The 23569-nt window shown below is 33.8% G+C and overlaps 1 protein-coding gene across 5 annotated transcripts in view; it reads left to right on the top strand.

Moving 5' to 3' along the window:
* Positions 1-23569, top strand: part of SLO2 (slowpoke 2) — a 664715-nt gene that overhangs the window by 607030 nt on the left and 34116 nt on the right. For all 5 annotated transcript variants that reach the window (XM_081764837.1, XM_081764838.1, XM_081764841.1 and 2 more), the window contains 2 exons: positions 7561-7746; positions 21693-21824. In XM_081764837.1, coding sequence (XP_081620963.1) covers positions 7561-7746; positions 21693-21824 — 318 coding nt within the window. The remainder of the gene's footprint in view (positions 1-7560; positions 7747-21692; positions 21825-23569) is intronic.

The raw sequence follows: 23569 nt of genomic DNA, 5'->3' as shown, positions 1-23569 counted from the left end.
ATCATAAGTTAAATTGTAGAGTGCGAAATTTGAACAGTTTCAATAGGTGTATGTATTTCCATACAAAAAAGGCATTTTGAAAGTAGAAATGAATGTTGTATGTAATGAAACAGTAGTTCAAACTTACCGGGGTTAGGGCATATATATATATATATATATATATATATATATATATATATATATATATATATATATATATATATATATATATAAGGTATACTGTTTCCGCATACATTCATTTGATGACAGTCATTTAATAATTATCATCAATTTCTACTTTTAAGAATGTTCAGACACTTGTTGCAACATTGGGGATGAGCATCCATTTCTTAACAATACCTTTATAGAAAAATAAGGCTTTTTGCTTCCAGTACATTTCTCCTAAATAACAGTATTTAATCAGTACGTAGACACGTTCGTTTCTTCACATACTTTTTTTCATATAATTCAGTTTAACTATTAAAACAACATAAACTTCGAAAAAACTTTACGAACATTGCATTTTAAAATCTTCCTTCGATATTAATATTTATTTATAGAATACCTTTCACATAGTTACAGATTTCCCAAATTGTAACATATCAATACATTGATTGTCATAAAGAACTAAAGTATTACAAATATTTCAAACGCGAACACATATATTGTTCATCTTGACTCTGACTTAGCTTTGTTTTCACTCTATAATGGTAGAAAAAAGGATTTTTTTTTTCAACACAAGATAGAAACAATTTTCATTTATATATTAACAATGTCTTTAGCTACTTACATTCATGATTCTTTATCATGGCTTTCATATTGTGGATTCGTATCAACGTAAAATTAATAAATAAGAGTTTTCATTTATATCAGTATTGATTAAAATATTTTCTTGTGAACACGTTACCGAGTTCCGTTAATCCCAATAATATTGAAGTATTCATAAATCATTTTAAACAATCACAACAAATAAACTGCGAAATGAATCACCGTAGTTCTCATGCATATAGATAAACCCTTTAAAAGTAGGAAAAGCTCGATCGTATAGTGCCAATGAAATGTCACTAGGATGAAGTAATAGCAAAAAATGACATTCAATAAATAAAAGTACTAATTTTGTGTTTTGCATAACCAAAAACCTCGTTCATAATACATTGTAACGACGACTTTGAACAGAATTCCGTGATATCTCCTGTTTTCTATAGTATCAAGATGTGCTATGGAAATTTAAGGAATGAAGGCAGGCTGTATACAGCCTGCAGGCTTCTTATCCGGGACGTTCAAGACCAAGGAGAAATCTATGAATCTTATTAGATACGCTTAACAGTGCAGCTTACTATAAGCTTACCCACCTTCTTCTAAGTCCACTGCCCATTGAAATTTAGAACTTCTCGGAGTCAAGATATGTGGCTACAGTTGCATCAGAACCTCAATAAAAACAATAAAGAACACCTCTTAATTTTTGCATTGAGATCAAAAGGAGATGTAAAATTGATGGTCGCGATGAAGCAGCTCTTCATTTTCCTGGAAAGATGAACGGTACAATGTGTGCATCTGAAGGATCGAAAATCCCCCACAAAGTCACAGAGCATATGCGAGACTCATTTAAGGTAGATGTCTTCTGCGTGTTTTCAAGAAAAAAACTTATATGAACATTATTTTATTTATTTATTGTTTTCTTTTGTTTTAAGAATCCCACAATCAGCAAAAGGAGTTATTTCAACCTGTTGCAAAATTAGCTGAAGTCACAGTTGAATGAAGACAGTGATGATTATATCTTCCAACTGGATGACTGTCACGCTCACTACTACAATGACATGAGATAGTATCTTAATTGAAAGTAGCCATGATGATGAATAGGACGCACAAAATAAGATGACGCCTTAATATGGCGACCACAGCGGTTGCGTATTTAATCCCACTTTTTTGTGGGAGTTTGTGAAGCCACCACTCTCGGCTAATCTTCAAACTCTATAACCGTACCGCTGATTCTTTGGCCCTGGTCTACTCTGATATGTTGGTACACGTCTGTCTATCTGTTTATTGAACTTAAGCGTCCCGTTTCAGCATCCAGGCTTTGAGACGTGGACCCTACTAGAAATACAACCTGGGACTACGTCCACAAAAGTGCACGCAGTAGCCACTAGACCAGCGGAGAGGGCGACGCGCGTCTGAGATAAATGGATTATCGTGTAGATGTTTACTGTATCGTCATATATATATATATATATATATATATATATATATATATATATATATATATAATATGCGTGTATGCACAACCGTTGCGTTAATTATTATTGTGGTTGTTTAAAATGTTTTATGGACTTACTAATAATCTGGTAGTGTGGGCTTAAGAACGCCTTTCTAGTTAAAATATTTCTCTTAAAATCTGGTCTGGTTGTGGATCTTTGTACGATTTTCTGCTTTAGCATTAGTATTCGAATATTTAAAAGTTTATCTCAAAGAATTTCTATTATTTTCAATTTTACCGTTGTACCGGTATACAATAAAACTTGTAAACTTGGTCGTCTGTCTAATTCTGTCACTTGCTTAATTTGGTTGCATCATATTGAAGCATTTATAAATATATGTATTCATATGGTATTATTACTTCATAAGTTACCCTATTGTACAAGTTTAGTAGGTTCTGTGATACTAAGCATAGTCAATTTGATTAATTTATGTTCTAGTTATTAAATTGGGACCTATTTCCATATGGAAAACTTTGAGGGATTTAAACATGAAATGGACTGATATATATATTTTAACTGAAACATCACTCTTTAATATTCAAATGAGAAAGTATGTCAATTACAAAATAAAAATAGATCATCTACTTTGGATCTATAACTTCTAGTAATGTGTTGCTTTTCCTCATTATAAATTCCTGTATAGCACCTTTCAACTCTAAAGAAATCTTAATGAGAATCTCACCATGGCATAACCAATATACTTGAATTTTTTTTTTTTTTTTTTTTTTCAAAAATTTTTACGGTATTATCAAAAGAGTATAGTTGAACTTTAAGTGACTATGCTCATAGCGATCATTGAAATAACCGGAAGAAAAGTAATTTGAATAATTAAAGTTATTATGACAATTCATATGTGTTCTAAGGAAGATTCGTGATATTTAATAAATTTTTAGTCGATTTCTTGTTAGATAGCGCGGGATATTTACTAATCCATAGATTAGGTTTACTATTAGACGACTGAAAATTTAGCTACATTTTCACCACAGTCAGTATTTTCTTTTTTATTCTTAATAATTTGATTTGATGTTCTATGAGTTACTTTAAAATTACAATAATTTGTATCTTTTAATTATATTTGAAAATTTTTAATTTATCAATTAAATTCTTGCTACATAAAATAATATATATATATATATTTTTTTTGCTTCAATTCTATAAGCTATCAGTAAGAATTCCGTGGGTCCTAGGTTGAACAATTCTGACGTACAGCCATATTTTAAATAAATTTCTCTCTCAATAAGTAATGCAAAAAATATATTATTATTTAAAAGTGTATCAAAAGAGAGAAAATGTAACTTTTTGTAAAGTGATAAAGTGTAAAATAAATGGTAACTATACCTTAAAATATCATAGCACGCACATCTATATACTTAATTATGTTAAGTTTTTTACGGGCACCCTAAATTTTGTTTTTAGTCACGTACAACAAGCTGTAAAAATTTCCTTTGTTCCATCTATTTATATTTCAACAATATTTATTTATAAATTTAAGCTTATTAATTTTTAATATTCATTTGCTGCTCACTATTTCCTGCCTTTTCACTTGCAATAACAATATTCAGAAAGTTAGTGAAAATAAATCAAAATAATAGTTATCTAAAAAAAACTCTAACCTAAAGGTGAACTTAAATTTATTTAGCAGACAAAGAAATTGAACTTTTTAAAGCAAGTGCAGTAAGCTTTGCATACCACATAACTCTGCATAGTACAGGGCTACTGTAAATAGTTCATTCGTATTTAAAAAAAAACTTTATTTTCAAAAGTATTACATGTACAGTCAAACGACAAGTTCTTTTCGTTTGATGAAATTAGTTTCGTAAATAACCGCAGTTTTCACTGACGTTCCAGCCTTGAAACTTGGTGAAACGATGTACATTCCACCGTTATTCCGAAATAAATTTTATCAAACAAAAAGAACTTTCGTCGCTGGCTGTACAAACACGAGAGAGATATGAAAATAACCGCAAAACTCGCCACGTTTTCTGCACCCTTTTATATGGTAGTTCTTTTCCCTATTCTCTTTTGAAAGCGCGTTGCAGAGCCATAATACATAAATATTTCGCATATTCTAACATACAAAACCTCTCTTCTTGCTTTACCTCCTTTTTGGACAGATACTAAATTCGTGCTGCCACCTAGTGCCACCTGAAATACACAATTCAAATTTGGCGAATTCTAGGTTATTATCATACATCTCTTATGCTTGTACGTGTAATTCTTTTCAAAATATAGCCTTTTGAAAACGAATAAACTATTTATGGAAGCCGTGACTTAGTGAGCTATTTATTTATTATGTCACTTACCGTTTTAACTTGATGCCATAAATTACTATTTATTCAGTTCTCCCCGAAGCTTCAAGCTTTTGAGAAAACAGTAAGTGACAGTATTCATGAATATTTAACAGCAACAGTATTCATGAATATTTAATTAATGAATAATCAATAATTTTAATTAATGAAAATCAAGTTAAATTACAAATCTGTAAATATAGAAGAGAGTACTGAATATGAACTCAGTTTAATATAATCAAATACAGTGCAACTTGAGGCCATGCCTAGAAAAATTTCAGGGATTTGAAGGTTTATATTTTACTTAATGTAAACAGAGAATTTTTGGTGGAGTGAGTTTTGATTCTCAACATCTCTCTTGAGTATGGTCTTGATAAAAGTGCAAACACCTGATTCTGTAGTGGTGAAAGAAGTAACTGTTATTGGATTATCATCTCATTCACTAATTTAGATGTCATCATCAAATATTTTAGTATAAAGAATAAGGAAGAATATGAGTTACTAATAATGAAGAGAAAACCTTCAAGAGCAGCAAGAGTAACTAAAACCAACGCAAGGCAATAGTGCTACCTCGTAACATTACAGAAAAATGTTCTTAGTTACGAAGAAACAAAATTGTGAAATAAACTATGAACTTCAAAATTTAAATCTTGCATAGTACTAAAATATAAACTTTGGATTTTTAGTTTTAATAAAATATAAATCGAAATTATTTCTTTCGATTCATATTTAATTAACTTTTTTTTTCAGAAAGTTAGTAATTACAATTATTGTATAGACAATTTTATCTGTATGCATTATCTAAAACGGTTATAGTGCAAAATTGTCAGTTACCAAAGACATTTATTTAGCTTTTTGTTATGTTGGGGCAAGTATGCGATAGTGATCGTTATTACAAAAACGAATTATTACAAACTTGAGTTATTAGAAGATGAATTATCAATTAATTCAACTCGAAGTTTAAATACGCAACAATTACTTTGCAAAAAGCTCTAGTTTTCACACTATGGGAACTTATGCATAAAATCCCGTTCATCAGCTGGAAGCTGTATTTGAGATAAAATGACAAAGTAGATCACAAAATTGATATCAATCAATTCTCTACTTAATATCCTTAGATCAAAATTAATATAAATACTAACGTAAAGCTCTGGTTTCTATATTGTGTGAATTTTCAATGCATATATTGGATTACGCTGTCAACTGGAAACTTCCATTTAAATGAGCAGAATTTCATACATAAATTTTCATAATATAAATACTTTTTTATATATATGATCTTAAAACATTGAGCTATACAACTGATAATTGATTTATAATTAACACTTTTATATGTAAAGGTGTCTACCAAGAGATCAGCGGAATTCCAGCTATAAATTTCGTGAAAGGAAAAAAATAAGCTTTCACAAAGTATAGTTGAATTTAGGGCATAGATTGCATCTCATTTATTTGTATCCCTGTTGTGACTATTACCGTACTTGTCCCGTTATATATATAGGATGTTAGGAAACAACACCATAGCCTTTTGGAGGTGATTCCTGATACGGCAATAAGACAAAAAAAATATAGACAAAACCTGACTGTAGCAATGACTCCTTCCTCCTAAATGGCCAGTCGGAAAAATACGAAAACAACCGTAACTCCAGAACGGACCGTCGAATCGAAGTCGGATAAAAAGGGACTTTTATTATTTCCATTCGTAGATGTCGTAGACAGTTTTACGAAGATGTAGAACAAGTATTTGACCAATTCCCGCGTTACCATATGAAAATTCTGTTAGGAGTTTTCAATGTAAAGATAGTACGAAAGGATATTTTTCTTCTATTAACATCCTATAAAATCCTCTCAAACATTTCACTAGTAAGTTTGACCCCATACGCAGGTGAAATTATTGGAAATTATCAATGAGGATTTAGGCAAAATCGATGAACTATCGACCAGATATTTACCATTTGACAAATACTCTATGAAAAGAAATGAGAATAACAATACCCTAGTACCTTAATTATTTATTGATTTTAATGAGGCCCACGACTCGGTTAAGAGGGAAACATTGTACAACATTCTTACAGAATTTGGAATACTGAAAAAGCTAGTTAGATTAAGATATGTTTAAATGAATCGCAAAGTAAAGTCCGAGCAGGAAAATTCTTGACCACTAGCTTCCACATCGAGAATAGCCTGAAACAAAGAGATGTGTTGTTGCCATTATTATTATTATTATTATTATTATTATTATTATTATTATTATTATTATTATTATTATTATTATTATTATTATTATTATTATTATTATTATTATTATAATAACAACAACAACAACAACTTTGTTCTGGAATACGCTATAAGAAAAATAAAAAAAAATGGCAGGAGGTCACCTTACCAAATGTGCCACCTAACATTATGTGTTTCATAATGTTATTTTCCAATGGCAATATATTCTGGATTTTGACCTCAAAAGACTCAATACTTTTCAGATAACCTGATATATAGTGTATGTGTGTGTGTGTACATGTGTGCGCGCGTGCTTTTCTTCTTAATTCAGTTCATTTTGTTCCCTTTTCCATTTCAATTGATACAACCTACAATAATTTTATAAAATTTCTAATACCACTAATAAAATTTCTTCACCACTACAGAATCAGGATTCTACCGTTAACAATACTATATTAATGTTCTTTAGACTGAGAAGAAAGTTTGGGTAAGTACAGTACGATTCAGAAATAATATATTACATTTTTGGGTACGAAAATATTTAAGTACACACGGAAAAGAAAGTATTTGACAGTTGACAAATTTTCTTTTGCTAATAACTCAGGAACAAGTGAATTAATTTGAATCTTTTTGTTGTTATCCTTAGAATAGTTATAACTTGACAACTTGCCAAAGTAGGTACTCTAATACGTTAATTTATTGTTGAGTTATCATGAAAAGAAATTTTGTCAACTGAAGAATACTTTCTTTCATGACTGTACAAGTAATTGCATTTAGTGTTTTCATGACAAACAACTTACAATTGTTACACTGTTACTTTTCAGAGAGAAAAGGAAAGAGGATCCCATATTTCCTACATGTTTCGACTTCCATTTGCAGCAGGGAGTGTTTTCAGTGCTAGTATGTTGGACACTTTACTCTACCAGGCGTTTGTCAAGGATTATGTTATAACGTTTGTTAGGTTACTTCTAGGCATAGACCAGGCTCCAGGGTCAGGATTTCTTACCTCGGTATGAATTTTTATTTTTATAAGGTTTCTTCAAGTACAGACTCAGATCTTCAATGTACAGTAGCTTTTATATGTAATATGTGCATTATTAGGTGTAATTGTGTCAGCGTTAGGAGTGGACAAACAATAACAGATGCAATCTGCTAATTAACAGTGTGTGTTAGCGTTAGGAGTTGAGTTGATTATGAGTTTAACGTCCCTTTCATCAGCGAGGCTATATGAGACGTAGACCTACTGATTAACGTGGAATCTGAACCACATGAGCTCCCACCGGGTCAGCTTTTAGGAGTAGACAAATAATAAAGAGATACAATCTGCTAGTTAACTGTGTGTCAGCGTTAGGAATAGACAAAAAACAACAGATATCATACAATCTGATAATTAGCTTTGTGTGTCAGCATTAGGAGTAGACAGACAATAAAAGAGACACAGATAACAGTGTGTTTTATAGTACAGTACATATACATAAATAAAAAATCTATTCCAGCAAAATTAAAATTATCAGTTATTGTTGGATACAAACGACATACATTTTAGGGCCTGAAAAGTCGTTTTTGTCTATTTTCTCGAAAACTACGCATGAGAAATTCCCTTTCAGAATGTCATTTTGTTCAGCTTGTATGTTATCTATTCCCTGATAATATATCCTTCTTTGATTATTATAATGTACAATATGCATGTACATGAACTAAAACAACTATTTATATTATTATATAAACCTCTTGAAGAGCCATCTTGTCAACAAGCTTAACTAACTTTTGCTATTTCAAATTATATATGTTTTAGGAAAAATAATATTAAACGTCGAGGTTTCGCTGACAATTGTCAGCATTGTTAATTGGGACATAGGCACTTTAGACAAATGTTGAAATAATATTACTGAGACCTTAACTGTTGTTACTAATCGCTCAAGAAGTAGTACAAAGATTATTCTGTGGAACTTAAGTGAAAATTTGACATTCAATATTATTTTTTCTAAAACTCCTATATTAATTGAGAGGAGCAAAAGTGAGTAGGGGAGGGTGCTATACCTACGACCAGAATTTGGATTTGAATGTTTTCTGATCCCTGTAATGCATTTTTTTTCGCAAATATAAAATTTAGGCACAGAGTTTGGGGTCTCTTGAATGCACAAAATTTGTGTGTAGTTCAAAATGTTGTCGTTAAATAAGAATTACTTTTATTTTCCCAAGGCTCCTTTTTTGACCATGGGTACAACAGCCCGTTGTATCTACGGCCACCTATTATTTGTACCCACAAACAGGTTGAAATTGGAAAAAAAATAGTCAAAAATAGGCCACGAATAACGTTTTATTTTTGTTAATAAACAGATAGTAAAGGAAATAGATCTTTGAAGAAAAGTTGTGAAGGGTTATGCTCGTTAATCGCACACATTTGTCCTAAATATAATTTTCATTTTTAACACAAGTAGAAATTGCTTAAACCAACAGAAAATGAGAGAAGATAGGATTGATGTGCAGCCAACTTTTGATTATGGCAGCTTTCTTAAGATATCAACTCGTGAATGTCAAGGCCCGTTTAGTCATGTTCTGTTTATTTACAAGTTTTGGAGGTGCTCCTTTTGAATTTCTCTTCAGAAGCATTTAAGATACGATTTTTTGAGGAGTTCATATGATAAGATTTTTCTAGTTTCTTAATTTATTGTGAGCTTCTCAGAATTCTTGAACTCCCTTTCTGTCGTCCCCGCCAATTCATTTTTCGGGGAGGGGTCTTAGGATAAGGCCTCAGAACTTCTGGCAAGATAAACAAGGATGCTAATGGACCTCCAGGCATGATGGTGGCTTCCAAGATAGGAAGCTTCTGCTGATTTATGCCTATTGTTGGTTCTAAATACTGTTCATCCCTGTTCTTCGAGGATGGTCCTGTTTCATTGTCATCTGCTACTTGATCACGGACCTTAGTGTTGTGGCCGTAGGTACAACTGATTCAATGGCCGTTGGTACAGCACTCTGCCTTCTTCACTTTACCGGTTGTCGGTGACAAACCCTACGTGGCTTCATCGAAATAAAAATCGGAAATCAATCAATAAGATCACTACCAATAGTTGTAAAGAATTGTTGGTATTTTCGCGTGCACTATAAGAGAGAGAGAAAGATTACAGTTTGTGTCCACACTTTTTTTTTTTTTTACTTTGACCATCCGAAAACATAAAAAAAATAAATAGCTACTTACCAAAGCAACATCTCGGAACACGGACATATAAGAAACTGAAGGGCTCGGAACGGAGTTTTCTCTTACCTCTTCCTGACCTTTCCCAACAACACATGACTTTTAATGAGCACTGGCCGCAGGTACAGCACCCTCCCCTACATTTTGAAACTATTAAACCAAATTTTCTTACCAGACTACACTTGTTAAAGGACATCATCGCGAACTGGCTAATGAATGTAACGTTACCATCGTTAGATAACATACTTTCCATTGCTACTAAAAGGCATGAGAGAGATTTACCATCTCTTGCTTTAAATATTGTTACCATTTTTCGTCTTGACCATTGAAGAAAAAGTTTGTTTTGTTTGTATTCAAATTGTACTTTGACTATTATTGCTGAAGGTTCTACAAATAGTGCTCTTGAAAATTATGGTAAGTGTCAGAATGGTTTACATGGTCTTTCGATATCATCTATGGACATACTTATCGGAAGAAACTAACTTTTAAAAAAAATGTATAAGGAAATTCCATTGGTAAACAGTTTGCATATAAAAATTCGTAAGATGCATTAGTATTCGAATGCATAGATGATACTTACGTTGATGCGTTCTTGTGCCATAAATATTTTGAAAAATAAGAGGTATGTGAAAAAATAAAAGAAACACTGACCTATAGCAATTTATACCTGAAAGAGCTCTCTCATGGCTGTATGATTAGCGTGTACGTTTGTGGTACAGGAGACCCGGGTTTGATTCTCGGTGGGAGTTCATATGGTTCGGGTCCTATGTTAAGGAGTAAATCCACGTCTCATATAGCCTCGGTGCTCAAAGGAACGTTAAATTCTAATCCAACCAACCAAACCTGAAAAGACATCCTCAAAATCAGAACGAGATGTGCTATAAACACAAAGGTATTTAAATCACAATATTACAAAAGTAGATTTTATTACTTGTGCAAACTATTGTTCATTATTACTATGCACATTTATCTCTTTTATTTATTTCTGTACTTGTGATAACACAATTGCATCTAGCTTTTCATGTCGAGAAATTCATGATCTACAAAAAAAAAAAAAAAAAAAAAAAAGCTATTAATTTTTTGTCATTCTTTTAGACGATTTCCTCCAGTATGCTCCCAGGCATTTGAATGAATTCACTGTTTAATACAACGGATGCCCGGCTTATAATAGAATGACAGTAATATGCAATCTATCTCTATTGATGGGTCGATTGAAGTGCCCCAATACCATGATCTGCTATATCCTTGAGTTTCACTCCAACGCATTATGCCTGAGGACGTATGAAAGAGCTTTACTACATTGACAACACAATAATAATAATAATAATTGATGCACGATACAAAGTAAATAGAAGGAAACAATGCATGTCAATAGTTTGTCATTATTTTTGCTTCATACGATAAGTGCAATTAGCACCATAGTCAGCAAAACTTTAGTGGAGAACAGTTGAAAGCAATGGCAAGTTTAGAGGAAGACAAACTGTAACAGGCATTTCGAACTTATAGTTGACATGTTAACGTTAGGAGGGAAAAATTGATATGTTCTTCTCTGCTTCAGTCTTCTCAAGGGTCGCAAAGGTACCCGAAATCATGAGTTAAGTGAGCGTGATGTCGATTGGCGTTTAAAAAAAAAAAAAAAAAAACTTATTGGCGTAAAAAAATAACTGAAAACCAACATCAACTAACAACATTTAATATGTTAGAGTATTCATTTTATACGCCATTATGTGTAAGAAAGAACATTTTTTGTGTACCTAACGTCTGGTTCTTTTAATTAGAACCTTATAATTTGGATATATCTTAGAGCTCCCTGATATCTTTTACAGAGGAGGTCACCTTTATGTGTTTAAATCGAGTAGATGTTACATGATGCTTTTTACAATTTGACCCACACTACTTCTAATCATACTACATTAGGACTAGGGATATGGAACTAAAATTTTATCAATAGCTTTGGATGATGCTTTTTACCAGTTGACCGACACATCTTCTAATCATACTACATTAGGACTAGGGAGATGGACCTAAATCGTGTTCAATAGCTTTAGATGATGCTTGTTAACAGTTGACCGACACAACTTCTAATCATACTCTATTAGAGCTATAGAGATGGACCTAAATCTTTATCAATAGCCTTGAACAATGCTTTTTACCAGTTGACCGACACAATTTCTAATCATATTACATTAGGACTAGGGATATGGACCTAAATCCTTATCAATAGCTTTGGATAGTGCTTTTTAGCAAGTTGACCGACACATCTTCTAATCATACTACATTAGGACTAGGGAGCTGGAACTAAATCTTTTAGGAATTTAATTTTTATGAATTGAAACTTGAATTATATCGTTAAGCCATCTAGCTCTAAAAGTAATCTATATATATAAAAGAGAACGTACAAATCCTTTGTTAGCTCATCACGCTAATACGGCTGAACCAATTTCTTTCATTTTTGGGGGGTTATTAAGATTTGGACCCTAGATGATTTTTATCATATCACTTTAATTTTCAATTACCAGTGTCTTGAGATAATTGACCATTCAAGTGTCCATAACGTAGAAATCCTTTGTTAGCTCATCATAGCTAAATCTAACCGTATTTATATGCAACCCACATGACCGTGTCACTCGGCGGGTTAACATAAATGACAGGCGATATAATGTTAACATTTACTGCAATCTTCTATGGTTTTTATCATATCACTTGAAAGCGAAAAAGTAAAAATTATCTAAGTAACAAAGTTTATTGCGTTCCGGGGTGACCCCAGCGAAGCGGGGTGAACGCTGCTAGTTAACTACAGTGGTTTTATGTTTACATCCAAATTTCCCATACTGACCCCAAAAAACTTTTCAGCAATCTTTCATAAGTAATGTTCTAAGATAGTGACTCTGCATTCCGATTATGTGTATGTTTGTGTAAGAAAATAATTATTCCGAACAGTTTTGGAGTATACTTTTTTTGTGACAGTGAGTATTAATAAAAAGTACAAAACACTCAAGGGCCACGTCCTCCGTAGAAGATACCAAGAAGCTGTAAGAGCTATCGAAATTATAAGGATCTAATTAAAATAAGTGCGCTAGATAAGTAAATATTTTCTTATAATAATATCTTAACCTTGTGACTTACAAATATGTCCCATATGTTGTTTTCATCTTCCGATCTATTAATTGCACAATTGACAGGAGGATGAATTGTGGTGCTTGGATATTCGAATGTACGTTATTAAAATTTTGAAATTCTGCAGTAAACCTTGATTGTGAAAATATTATTCACGTTATCGAGAAACAAAATTTAATGCAAAATGTATGCAGTAGCACTTCAAAATTATTTTTGAACTTAATCAATAGTACCAAGATCGATAATACGCGAAATTTATACTCCAAGATGTTCATACTTTATTTGTAAGGATCTTAAACTAGTTTTCAGTAGTGGTCTCGTTTGACAAAAGTATTCAACTAAGAGATAGATGCGGCATAAATATTACAATACGTAAGTTTCACTGTTAAGTATATGGGACATTTTTTCTGTTATCGTTTCTTAGCAACGTGGTCAATCCAAAAAAAGAAATCTCTGTATCAAAACCTTTTCCTTGTAACCTCGAATACCATGACAAATTTGGTGGAGGTTGGTTAAAAAGAGTTTTGAGCAAAATTAGAGCATTAGGATGCATTTAGTTTATTTTCATATTCTTCTAGCATTCAAGAAAAGTTCCTCGCTTTTTCAAAAATATTTAAAAAGAAAATTTACTGGTAGATTTAAAATATATAATATAAAACTTACTGGGTCTTATGCAGAATCGTTCTGACGCATGATTAGTGCCAGACTAAAGAGTTCGACGAACATATGTTTCCTGCAGTAGTCAGGTCTTTAGTATGATGCTAATCATACGTCAGAATGACTCTGCATAAGGCCAAATAAATCTTATGTAAGAGTATCTGAGGCTTTATAGAATTATTACTAAAGATTTATCAAATTCGTAGTTTATATATATATATATATATATATATATATATATATATATATATATATATATATATATATATATACAGGGTGACCGCGTAACTATGTTACAAAATTTAAGGGATGATTCCTGACACAGAAACAAGAAAAAAAGTTCAAATAAACTTTTGTCCAACGTACATAATTTCGAAGCTACAAGGTGCCGAAAGCGTGGGAAAATGACATTCAAAGCTCTATAGCTCGACTATGGTGAATGATAGAGCTAATGCGGCATGGTCACGTCAAAGACACCGAAGCTGCTGTATTCAAAAATGCTTAGGTCGAGATCGTGCAATTCGTGCACAAGGGATTCCCCAAAGGAGCGTAGGGATTCCCGGATAATCTGTCAAGAAAGATGGGTCGAAAAGGATACGGATGAATAGCTGTCAAAACTGCTAGCAATAATGCGTCTGTACTAAGTCGATATCTCGCACAAACACAAAACGGTGAACAGTTTTATACGTGCCATGTGTGGTTGCATAACGCGCACTAAATAAGACATGAAAGGAAACATGAATGGAAAATGTGAATAATTTGGTACAAATGGTAAATACATGATATTAAGCTGTCCTATCATTGAACAATCGCTTAGTCATGAAACGTACTAAAATGTTGTAAAAGGATCACACCTTTAAAGTCTTTCTTCCATGTATTGTTGTCATTGAAAACAAATAAACAAAACTGAGCGAAACAACCATAATGCAAAAGAGGTTGTTTCCTAAAAAAAAAAAAAAAAAGTCACAAGAATGGGAATAATGTCTTCAATCAACATTTTTCAGCAGGATTGAATGCAGCCAAGAACATCATCAATTACCTGTAAACGAGACAAATCTCCCAATTATCCTACAATAGGTGATGGACATGGCGTCCCTCTACTTCAACACAGGCGTTACAGCGTCGCAGTAAGTTCTGACGCATCCGCTGTAACAACCCAGGATCTGTTCTTATAGTATCACAGGCAGCGAGTATTCGTGCTAATAGTTCTTCTGCGTTGTTTATAGGCGTTTCATAGACAAGTGTTTTGACATGACCCCACAAGAAAAAATTAAGTGGAGGCAAATTTGGGGAACGTGCAGGCCAATTACAAGGACCGCCTCTTCCAATCCATCTGTCACGAAACGTTTGATTCAAATACTCTCGCGTAGTAGCTGAAAAGTGAACTGGGGCGCCATCATGTTGAAACCACATCCGTTGACGAACACCGAGAGGGACATCCTCTAATAACTCTGGAAGTATGTCTCGCAGGAATCTCGTATACACTGGTGCAGTTAATCGTGGTGGTAGTAAATATGGACCTATTATATGATCACTGATAATACCCACCCACATATTTATGGCGAATCGGTCTTGGTGGCTCCTTTCCACAATTACATAAGGATTTTCGTCTGCCCATACATGACTATTGTGACTAATAAATATCCCGTCTTTCGTAAAACAAGCTTCGTCGGTGAAAAGCAAGTAGGAAGCAAACTGCGGATCAATTACAGAGCGTTGGAGAAACCACTCACAAAACCGAACGCGAGGTTGAAAGTCAGTTGGACGTAAGGCCTGAACCCTCTGCGGGTGATAGGGATGTAACTGTTGCTCGTGTACTACTTTCGAAACAGTATCTTATGCTACTCCCCTTTCACGTGCTACTTTCCGGGTACTTACTGTTGGGTCTTGGGCAAACCATCAAGCACTTGTTCTTCAAAGTCCGGAGTCCTTGTGATTCTTCGTTTTCCTTGGTCGTAGTATTGAGGTTGTAAATTCCCCGTGTCTCGTAAGCGTTGAAAAAGTCTGGCAAACATAGTATGGGCTGGACGTCTTCTTTGTGGATACTTCAGTCGATATAACCTATCAGCTACTCGACTGTTGCCATTTGCTTGACCGTATACAAATATCATGTCCGCAAGTTCTGCTATCGAATACTCCATTTGATCTCACATTCGAACAAGCAAAGCACAAACTGCACTAAGGAACTCGTACGCTACGAACAAACCACATGAAGAATGACCTTCCACCTTCCACAACACCTTCTAGTAGGGTTGTCTTATACAGTACTTTCCTTACCTTCGATTGTTTTCTACGACAGAAGGAAGAACAAATGCTTGTGATCGAACCTGCAAACTGTGGCGTACTTCGGGTGATAACAGCGTCTGTGAAAACAAAATATCTTCTAAACGATAACAATATGACGAAATGATAAGCATTCTAGACAAAATCTCGGAATCAGTCCTGCAAAAGATCGGAAGCAGCGTCTAAAACAAACGTGCTGATAAATTATTTTTCCTTGTTCTTTTTCAATGTTCGCGTAACGCACATTACGGCTAATGATAAGAAACGGATATTTTACTGTTGTTCTTTGGCAGTGGTCAAATTAACATGGGATGGCGGAAAAATCCTCTTGTAAATCCTCGGCTCGTATCATCAAATAAAATAAGATTTCTGCCTGGATGAAAGCACCCATATCCCCCGGTTTTTCCCCTTAGTTTTACTTGCTTTCAATGACAAAACTACATGTAAGAAAACATTGTTAGTGTGATGTTTGTACAACATTTTAGTACGTTTCATGATTATTCCCTTTATTAAACGCGTCTATAAGTACAATGAACAGGACAGTGTACTATCATGTATTTATCATTTGTACCAAATTATTCACATTTTCCATTCATGTTTCCTTTCATGTCTTATTTAGTGCGCGTTATGCAACCACACATGGCACGTATAAAACTGTTCACCGTTTTGTGTTTGTGCGAGATATCGACTTAGTACAGACGCATTATTGCTAGCAGTTTTGACAGCTATTCATCCGTATCCTTTTCGACCCATCTTTCTTGACAGATTATCCGGGAATCCCTACGCTCCTTTGGGGAATCCCTTGTGCACGAATTGCACGATCTCGACCTAAGCATTTTTGAATACAGCAGCTTCGGTGTCTTTGACGTGACCATGCCGCATTAGCTCTATCATTCACCATAGTCGAGCTATAGAGCTTTGAATGTCATTTTCCCACGCTTTCGGCACCTTGTAGCTTCGAAATTATGTACGTTGGACAAAAGTTTATTTGAACTTTTTTTCTTGTTTCTGTGTCAGGAATCATCCCTTAAATTTTGTAACATAGTCACGCGGTCACCCTGTATATAGATAGATAGATAGATAGATAGATATAAGATGAAATGCCCGTTTTCGCACGGGAGAATAAGACTTTACAAAACATTTGAAAATAAAGAAATGAATGAAATAAATGAATGACGAAGAGAACGCCTTCGCGTTGCCCCTGTCAATATGAGTGAAATAAATACATAAAATTCCCATGCCAGTTAGCATGCCCCTTCTTGCTTAAATTTGCCTTAAATGTCATCGGAGAGCTACTTCGTGGCTAAGTGGTTAGTGTATGTGCCTTTGGCGTGGGAGACCCGAGTTAGATTCCCTGCGGGAGCTCATGGAGTTTGGATCCCATATTAAGCTGTAGGTCCACATTTCACATAACCTCGTTGCTGAAAGACACGCTAAAATGAAATCAACTAAATGTCATGGGGACTGTTACCAATCAACTTAATGACCAACGAAAACTATGAATTTAACACTAAGCTCGGGTCATTTTGCACATTTTATTTTTCAGCCCTCCTCTCCCCTGATGATGATGGATGCTGAACATGGACTTAAACGTATTTAAGACTGTCACTATTCATCTCAGTGACCAAAAGAAATTATGAATTCGACACTGATATTTGTCGTTTTTGTTTATTTTTACACGTCACCTTCTCCCACTTCCACTCCTAGGAATGCTAGAGGTGTTCTACCCCCTACTAAAAGCCGAACTTGGACTTATACAGCACTAGGAATATCACTACTTATCTTAGTGACTCCGAATACTATGAATTCGACTCTAATATTGGTCGTTTTTATTTTTACACATCAGCTTTCCCATTCCCACGGTATGCTAGGAATGTCTTCCCCAATTGAAAGCTAAACTTGAACTTAAACGCCATTGAGAGATTCACTATCCACCTTAGCGACCCCGAAAACTATGAATTCGACACTACTATCGGTAGTTCCTATTAATTTTACATATCACCCCTTCCCACCCATAGGAATACTAGAAGTGTCTTACCTCTGCAGTACTTATTTCAGATTGTAGCTATTCCCTGTTCAGCGTAAGCTCTAAATTCCGATAAACAAGATATTTGTATCCTTCCGCTTGTCACAAATACGATTGGCTAGTGATGTATCACTCCCACTCCCCACGGGGAGGAGCAAATTATACACGTGTATTTTGACAATACTGTCTCGTGTTGTCTAGATACTTACAGCAGCAGCAGAAAAGAAAGAAAAAAACTCGAAAGATTAAAAAAAAATGAATCTAGCTGGTAAATAATTGTTGCTTAGTGTGTAAAGGTTTACCTTATAACATACGTGTAATTCTTAAAATATATCACGATCAAATCACATTAACTCAGTCAAGACAACTTGTATTACTATTACCTTTTTTATTATCAAGACTCCACTAAGTGTTTTTTTTTTTTTTTTTTTTTTTTTTTTTTTTTTTTTTTTTTTTTTAGTTGTTATGACAACTATATATGTAGATTACCTCTATAAAACCAACCTATATCTTTAACGATTGAGATTACATCTTATTTCTTTCTATTTAAAATCAACAACCTATAATTTCTTTTTTCTTCTTCTTCTACACGACAGATTGTGTATTTTTATGCACCGTTATCCCAAAATCAAAATATAAAAATAGAAGAAATCACAAAATATATATACAATATCGTTGTAACCTTGTTAGTGTTTCACACAACACTCGCGGAACTGGAATTCATGTGAGCCGTCTTTCAGGCTTGAAAGCAGAACACGCGTCCACAGTTGAATTGGCGCCATAATTACTCCACATGCTTAATGTTTATTTCTATTGTTTCATTAACCACACTTGGTTCCAGTATTATTAGATAATCCGTATTATATTTTTTGCCATTTATAATAATGTAGCAGTTTTATATGGAGCTTCATAGTAAAAGTAATAATCAAATCATATGAACTACTTTGCGGAGGAGTACAAGCGTCGGTAGGCCAACAGCAAATCAGCGAGATTTAATTTCACGTGCCTTTGTTTATCGCAGTTTAGAGCTTAGGTCGAACAGGGTTTAGTATGTGTACAGTCCGCAGCAAAAACCTGCAACACGAGCATGTAAGTTTATTGAGAAACTACACCTGACAACGCAGGGAATCAACATAACATCTAAGTGGCACGAATCACGCCAGGAGAAACCTCAATGTCCTCCCTTACACACTTATTTTGGAGCAAAAGACTTCGTCTTTCACAATAAACTTACATGCTCATGTTGCAGTTTTTTTTTCTGCGGACTGTACCAACTTTGGTTGAAATTATTCTGAAACTATTCTATAAAGTTATGTTGGAACGTAACTCCCTTATGTTGGTATGATAGAAAATACTCCATACCGACTCCCTTTAAAATGGAGATTTTTAGAAACGCTCGGATATGCTTTTCCTTATTTTTAATGAGGAATTTGTATACAAACTTCCATCTTTCAAGCTTGACAGGCTCATGAGGTATGCATTTTAATCCTTTGAATTTGCATCTTAATTAAAATAATATGCAAGAAACCTAAATTAGCCTCGATTGTCTACTCATGTATCAAAAAATCATCGAAATTAGGGTACATCAGACTAAGAGGAGTTTGGGGGCCAAACATTTGTACAGTTTATTTTTATTATATATATGGATGATATTTCTCTCAAAGACAGGAATTTCCAAGAAATGTGAGACATGTGTCCATTTATTTTAAATAAAAATTTACAGACCAAGTTTCATTGTCCTAAGTTCACTCGTGAGAAAGTCAATTTGTCGCATAAATTGTGAACCTGTTCTTTCCTTAAAATACGCATTTTAATAAAGTACCATCCCTAAAATCTAAGTCAGGCTATGATCCACCTGTGCTACAAAAATCATCAAAATTATTGCAGCGGTCTAGGAGTTCGCGGACAGACATTGTTACATTCATTTATATATATTATATCGATTTTAAAAATCTTCTGTCCATAAATTTTCCTTCCATGTATATATCGAGAGAGAGAGAGATATATCGAGTGTTCTGAAAATGGCGCCCACGGACCACATAGCACTACTCAAAGTAAAAGTAAAGTCAAAGTAAACCAAAAAATATATATATTTATATAGCTTTCGGGTTATCTTCTGGAGACGCAAATTTCATTATGTGGCAACGTCGTAGATAAAGAGCCATAGAGTATATCTACCAATCTATGAAATAGTTACATTGATTCTTTGCAGATGGCAGTTAAAGTCAATATAGATTGACACTAGCGACACTTATTAGTATAGCAATCGATATGTAATTACTTGATGGATTCGTAGAGTAATGTTAATGGGTCCATGTTAATCTGCGGTGTTACCACATAGTGAAATTTTGATTCCCATAGCGGCTGAAAAAGGCCCTGGTGGGTATACCATCATATAATATTTTCGCTTTATTTTGACCTGTAAAATAGTGCTCTGTGGTTCGTGGGCGCCATTTTTAGAACACCCGATATATAGATAGATAGATATACAATAATAATAATAATAAAGTAAAAACAGAAACGAATAAGCTTTTCTTGAAAGCTAGCAATGTAGATGTCTGCAGGAATACAATAATTAACTTAGTACCTAGCAATATATTATTAACAATCAGATCGGCGTGTAACATATGATACTATGTAAAAGAACAAATATTGTTACTTATTATACGTTGTGAAGTCATGGTTTGCTGCCATATTTTACAAACTTTATTACTTGCTCTTTTTTTTTTTTTTTTTTTTTTTTTTTTTTTTTTTTTTTTTTTTTTTTTTGGAAGTGATACATGTTTATGTTGTTTCTCTTGTATAGGGAAAAAGAATGTTTTCCCGTATAGCTAGATTATGTATTACGCCTATCCTCTTCTGAGAATTGATAAACTCTATACAGAATAGCTGAATATGAACATGTGGTAGCTACCACATTCCTTTTCTAAACAGAAGTCTTCTGTATCCATCAACATCAAACTACGTAGATGAAAGTTTTGTGACTTTACAAACTGGAGTGGTATGAAACTTTTGGTGCAGTAACAATAGGTATAAGTTTTTCTTAGTAATTTATAAAGTTGTCCCATTGCTTCTATAGTCTACAATAAATGCAAGTTTAATTTAAAATCCTTGGTCCTAATGAAAATTGCCCTTCATTAACCAAGTACCAAGGATCCTAAATTAAACCTGTATTAATGTAGTTTAGACAAGCAATGGGATTACATCATAAATTACAACAAATAAGAAAATCTCATCCTACTTTTACTATATCAAAATTTCCTCAGTTAACAAACGTTACAAAACATATACTACATATATTATAATGTTAATTAATATGGAAACAGTTTTGTTTCAAAAAGGAATATGTGGCCACTATACGCTCATATTAAATTGTTTTGTGTATAGTTTATTGATTCTCAGGAGGGAGTCCATTTAATCTTGGCTTTAAGTGTTCAAGTTACTCTTGTCCTGTATACAAAAGGAACAACATGAATATGTACCAGTTCAAGAAGTAACTCAAGGAAAAGCATGATAGGAAAAGAGTGAGCTTTGTGAACTGTCGCAGCAAAATCTACGATGCATTATTTGCGCTTCTATATGAATTAGTGTGTTAAATTGCATACGTTAACAGTATTATCATTGTATTATTTCATGTTGAAAATTAATTTAATTTTTCACACGTTTCTCATCAGATGAAAATTACGAAAGACGATATGTGGATTAGAACGTATGGCAGATTATACCAAAAACTTTGCTCAACAACGTGTGAGATACCCATAGGCATATACCGCACACAGGACACTTCTATGGCTGATTCAACCCATGTGAGTATCGCATCGAAACAGCAAGATTACAAATGGTGGTCCCGGTGTATTCGTGTGCGGCCATGGGTAAGTACAGAGACAGGTCAATCCAATCAGAGATTCCTTTTGGACTCCATAGCCTTCGGCATGGCTTACGAATGATTATTTCGAATCATCTTCTTCGAGTTAGTATATATCGGGTGTGTTTGAAAAATGGTGCTCACGGACCACAAAAAATTATTTTACAAGTGAAAATAAAATGAAAATACAATATAATGGAGTATATTGTCCGAGCTAAGGGCAATCAAAAAATTGACAATATGGCAACATCATAGATAAACTTTGAACTGTTTGCATTGTTCTACAAATATATCAAGCAGCTACATCAATTCTTAACAGATGTCAGCTAAAGCCAGTAGATGTTGATATTAACCACATCGATATAATGCTCCAAGATAACTCACATCTTTAGCAGTTTATGTATATGCGTTTGTTCCTTTGTGGGCAAAGGAACTGTGTTTATTGATATTTACATATTTCATATACATGACTTGTACCGATGCTAATAGATAGGGTTAGTGTTAGCATCTCCTGTTTTTAATTGCCATCTGGAAAGGATTGATTTAACATGAAGATAGAATCGTAGATCTATGCTTTGCCCCAAAATTTATCTATGACGCTACCACATCGTTAAATATTTGGTTGACTTTAGCACCTGAAGAACACCCTAAAGGGTACGTCATTATCTAGCACTTTTGTTTTATTTTAACTTCTAGAATAGTTTCTTGTGATCCGTGGGCGCCATTTATTAGAACACTCGATACATGCCAAGAAGAAGTTTCAGTAATTCGTATATGAACAATATTATTCATGATTTGAATGCGTTTATTTAATTGCTTTTGCCTTGAAACAAAGAAAGCTTGTAAGTGCATTGAATTTATATTATTAAAAAGTATCACATCATATTATATTATTCATTTTTTTTATGAAACAAGAAAAACGAATGATGCAAATTGTATCCCATGGACGCACACTTATTTGAAACCCTGTTTAATTACACAGGATTATAGTTACAGGTTGGATTTAAACGAACAAAGAAAAATTTGAAAGTGGCATGCTTGTAATGTTATACAAGCTAAGTTTGTTTTCCGAGTTTTGGGTACGTTACTGCATGCTATTTTTTTATGTATTCTCTTCTCTTTTTTAAATAAAAGAAATCTTTGCACGTAATATGTAGGTACGCACATACTCTCTCTTTTTCCTCTTCTTCTATTTGTCTGTCTCGTTCTTTCTAGTTAAGAGGATTTGATGAATAATTTTAAATTTGTATTTTAGAATCGTGCACATGTGGAATGATTCTCTTTATTAAGACTATCTTTCTGTGAAGAACGTTGTTTAGTATGTAGTAATAATAAAATAAGATTCTTTTCACATGGTGCTTCTTTGACGTAGAATTATTTAATCAAATACGTTAGTTTATTAGTGTCAATACCTTAACTGCACTAGAATACCGCCCCTCGTGAGATCAACCAAGTCAAGCAGTGCTGGGTCTGGTCAGAGGAGAGAGGGGTGACTATTCGTACATACCAGAAGGTGTTGGCATTGCAATGTCCTCCCAGCGTCATGAGGACAATTGGGGAGCCACTTGGAAGAAAGAAAAAAGTAGCAAACTTCTGTCTAGAAGGCCAACATTAACTGCAAGGGGAGCTGTGCTGACTACACATCACCCCAAACGCCAAAAGCTGGCTGGTAGATCTTGTTGCCAT

Source organism: Thermobia domestica, chromosome 7 (assembly GCF_964235325.1).
Source record: "Thermobia domestica chromosome 7, izTheDome1.hap1.1, whole genome shotgun sequence".
Classification (NCBI taxonomy): Eukaryota; Metazoa; Arthropoda; class Insecta; order Zygentoma; family Lepismatidae; genus Thermobia; species Thermobia domestica.
The sequence above is the reverse complement of the archived record's forward strand: the minus strand, read 5'-3'. Positions and strand labels throughout refer to the sequence as shown.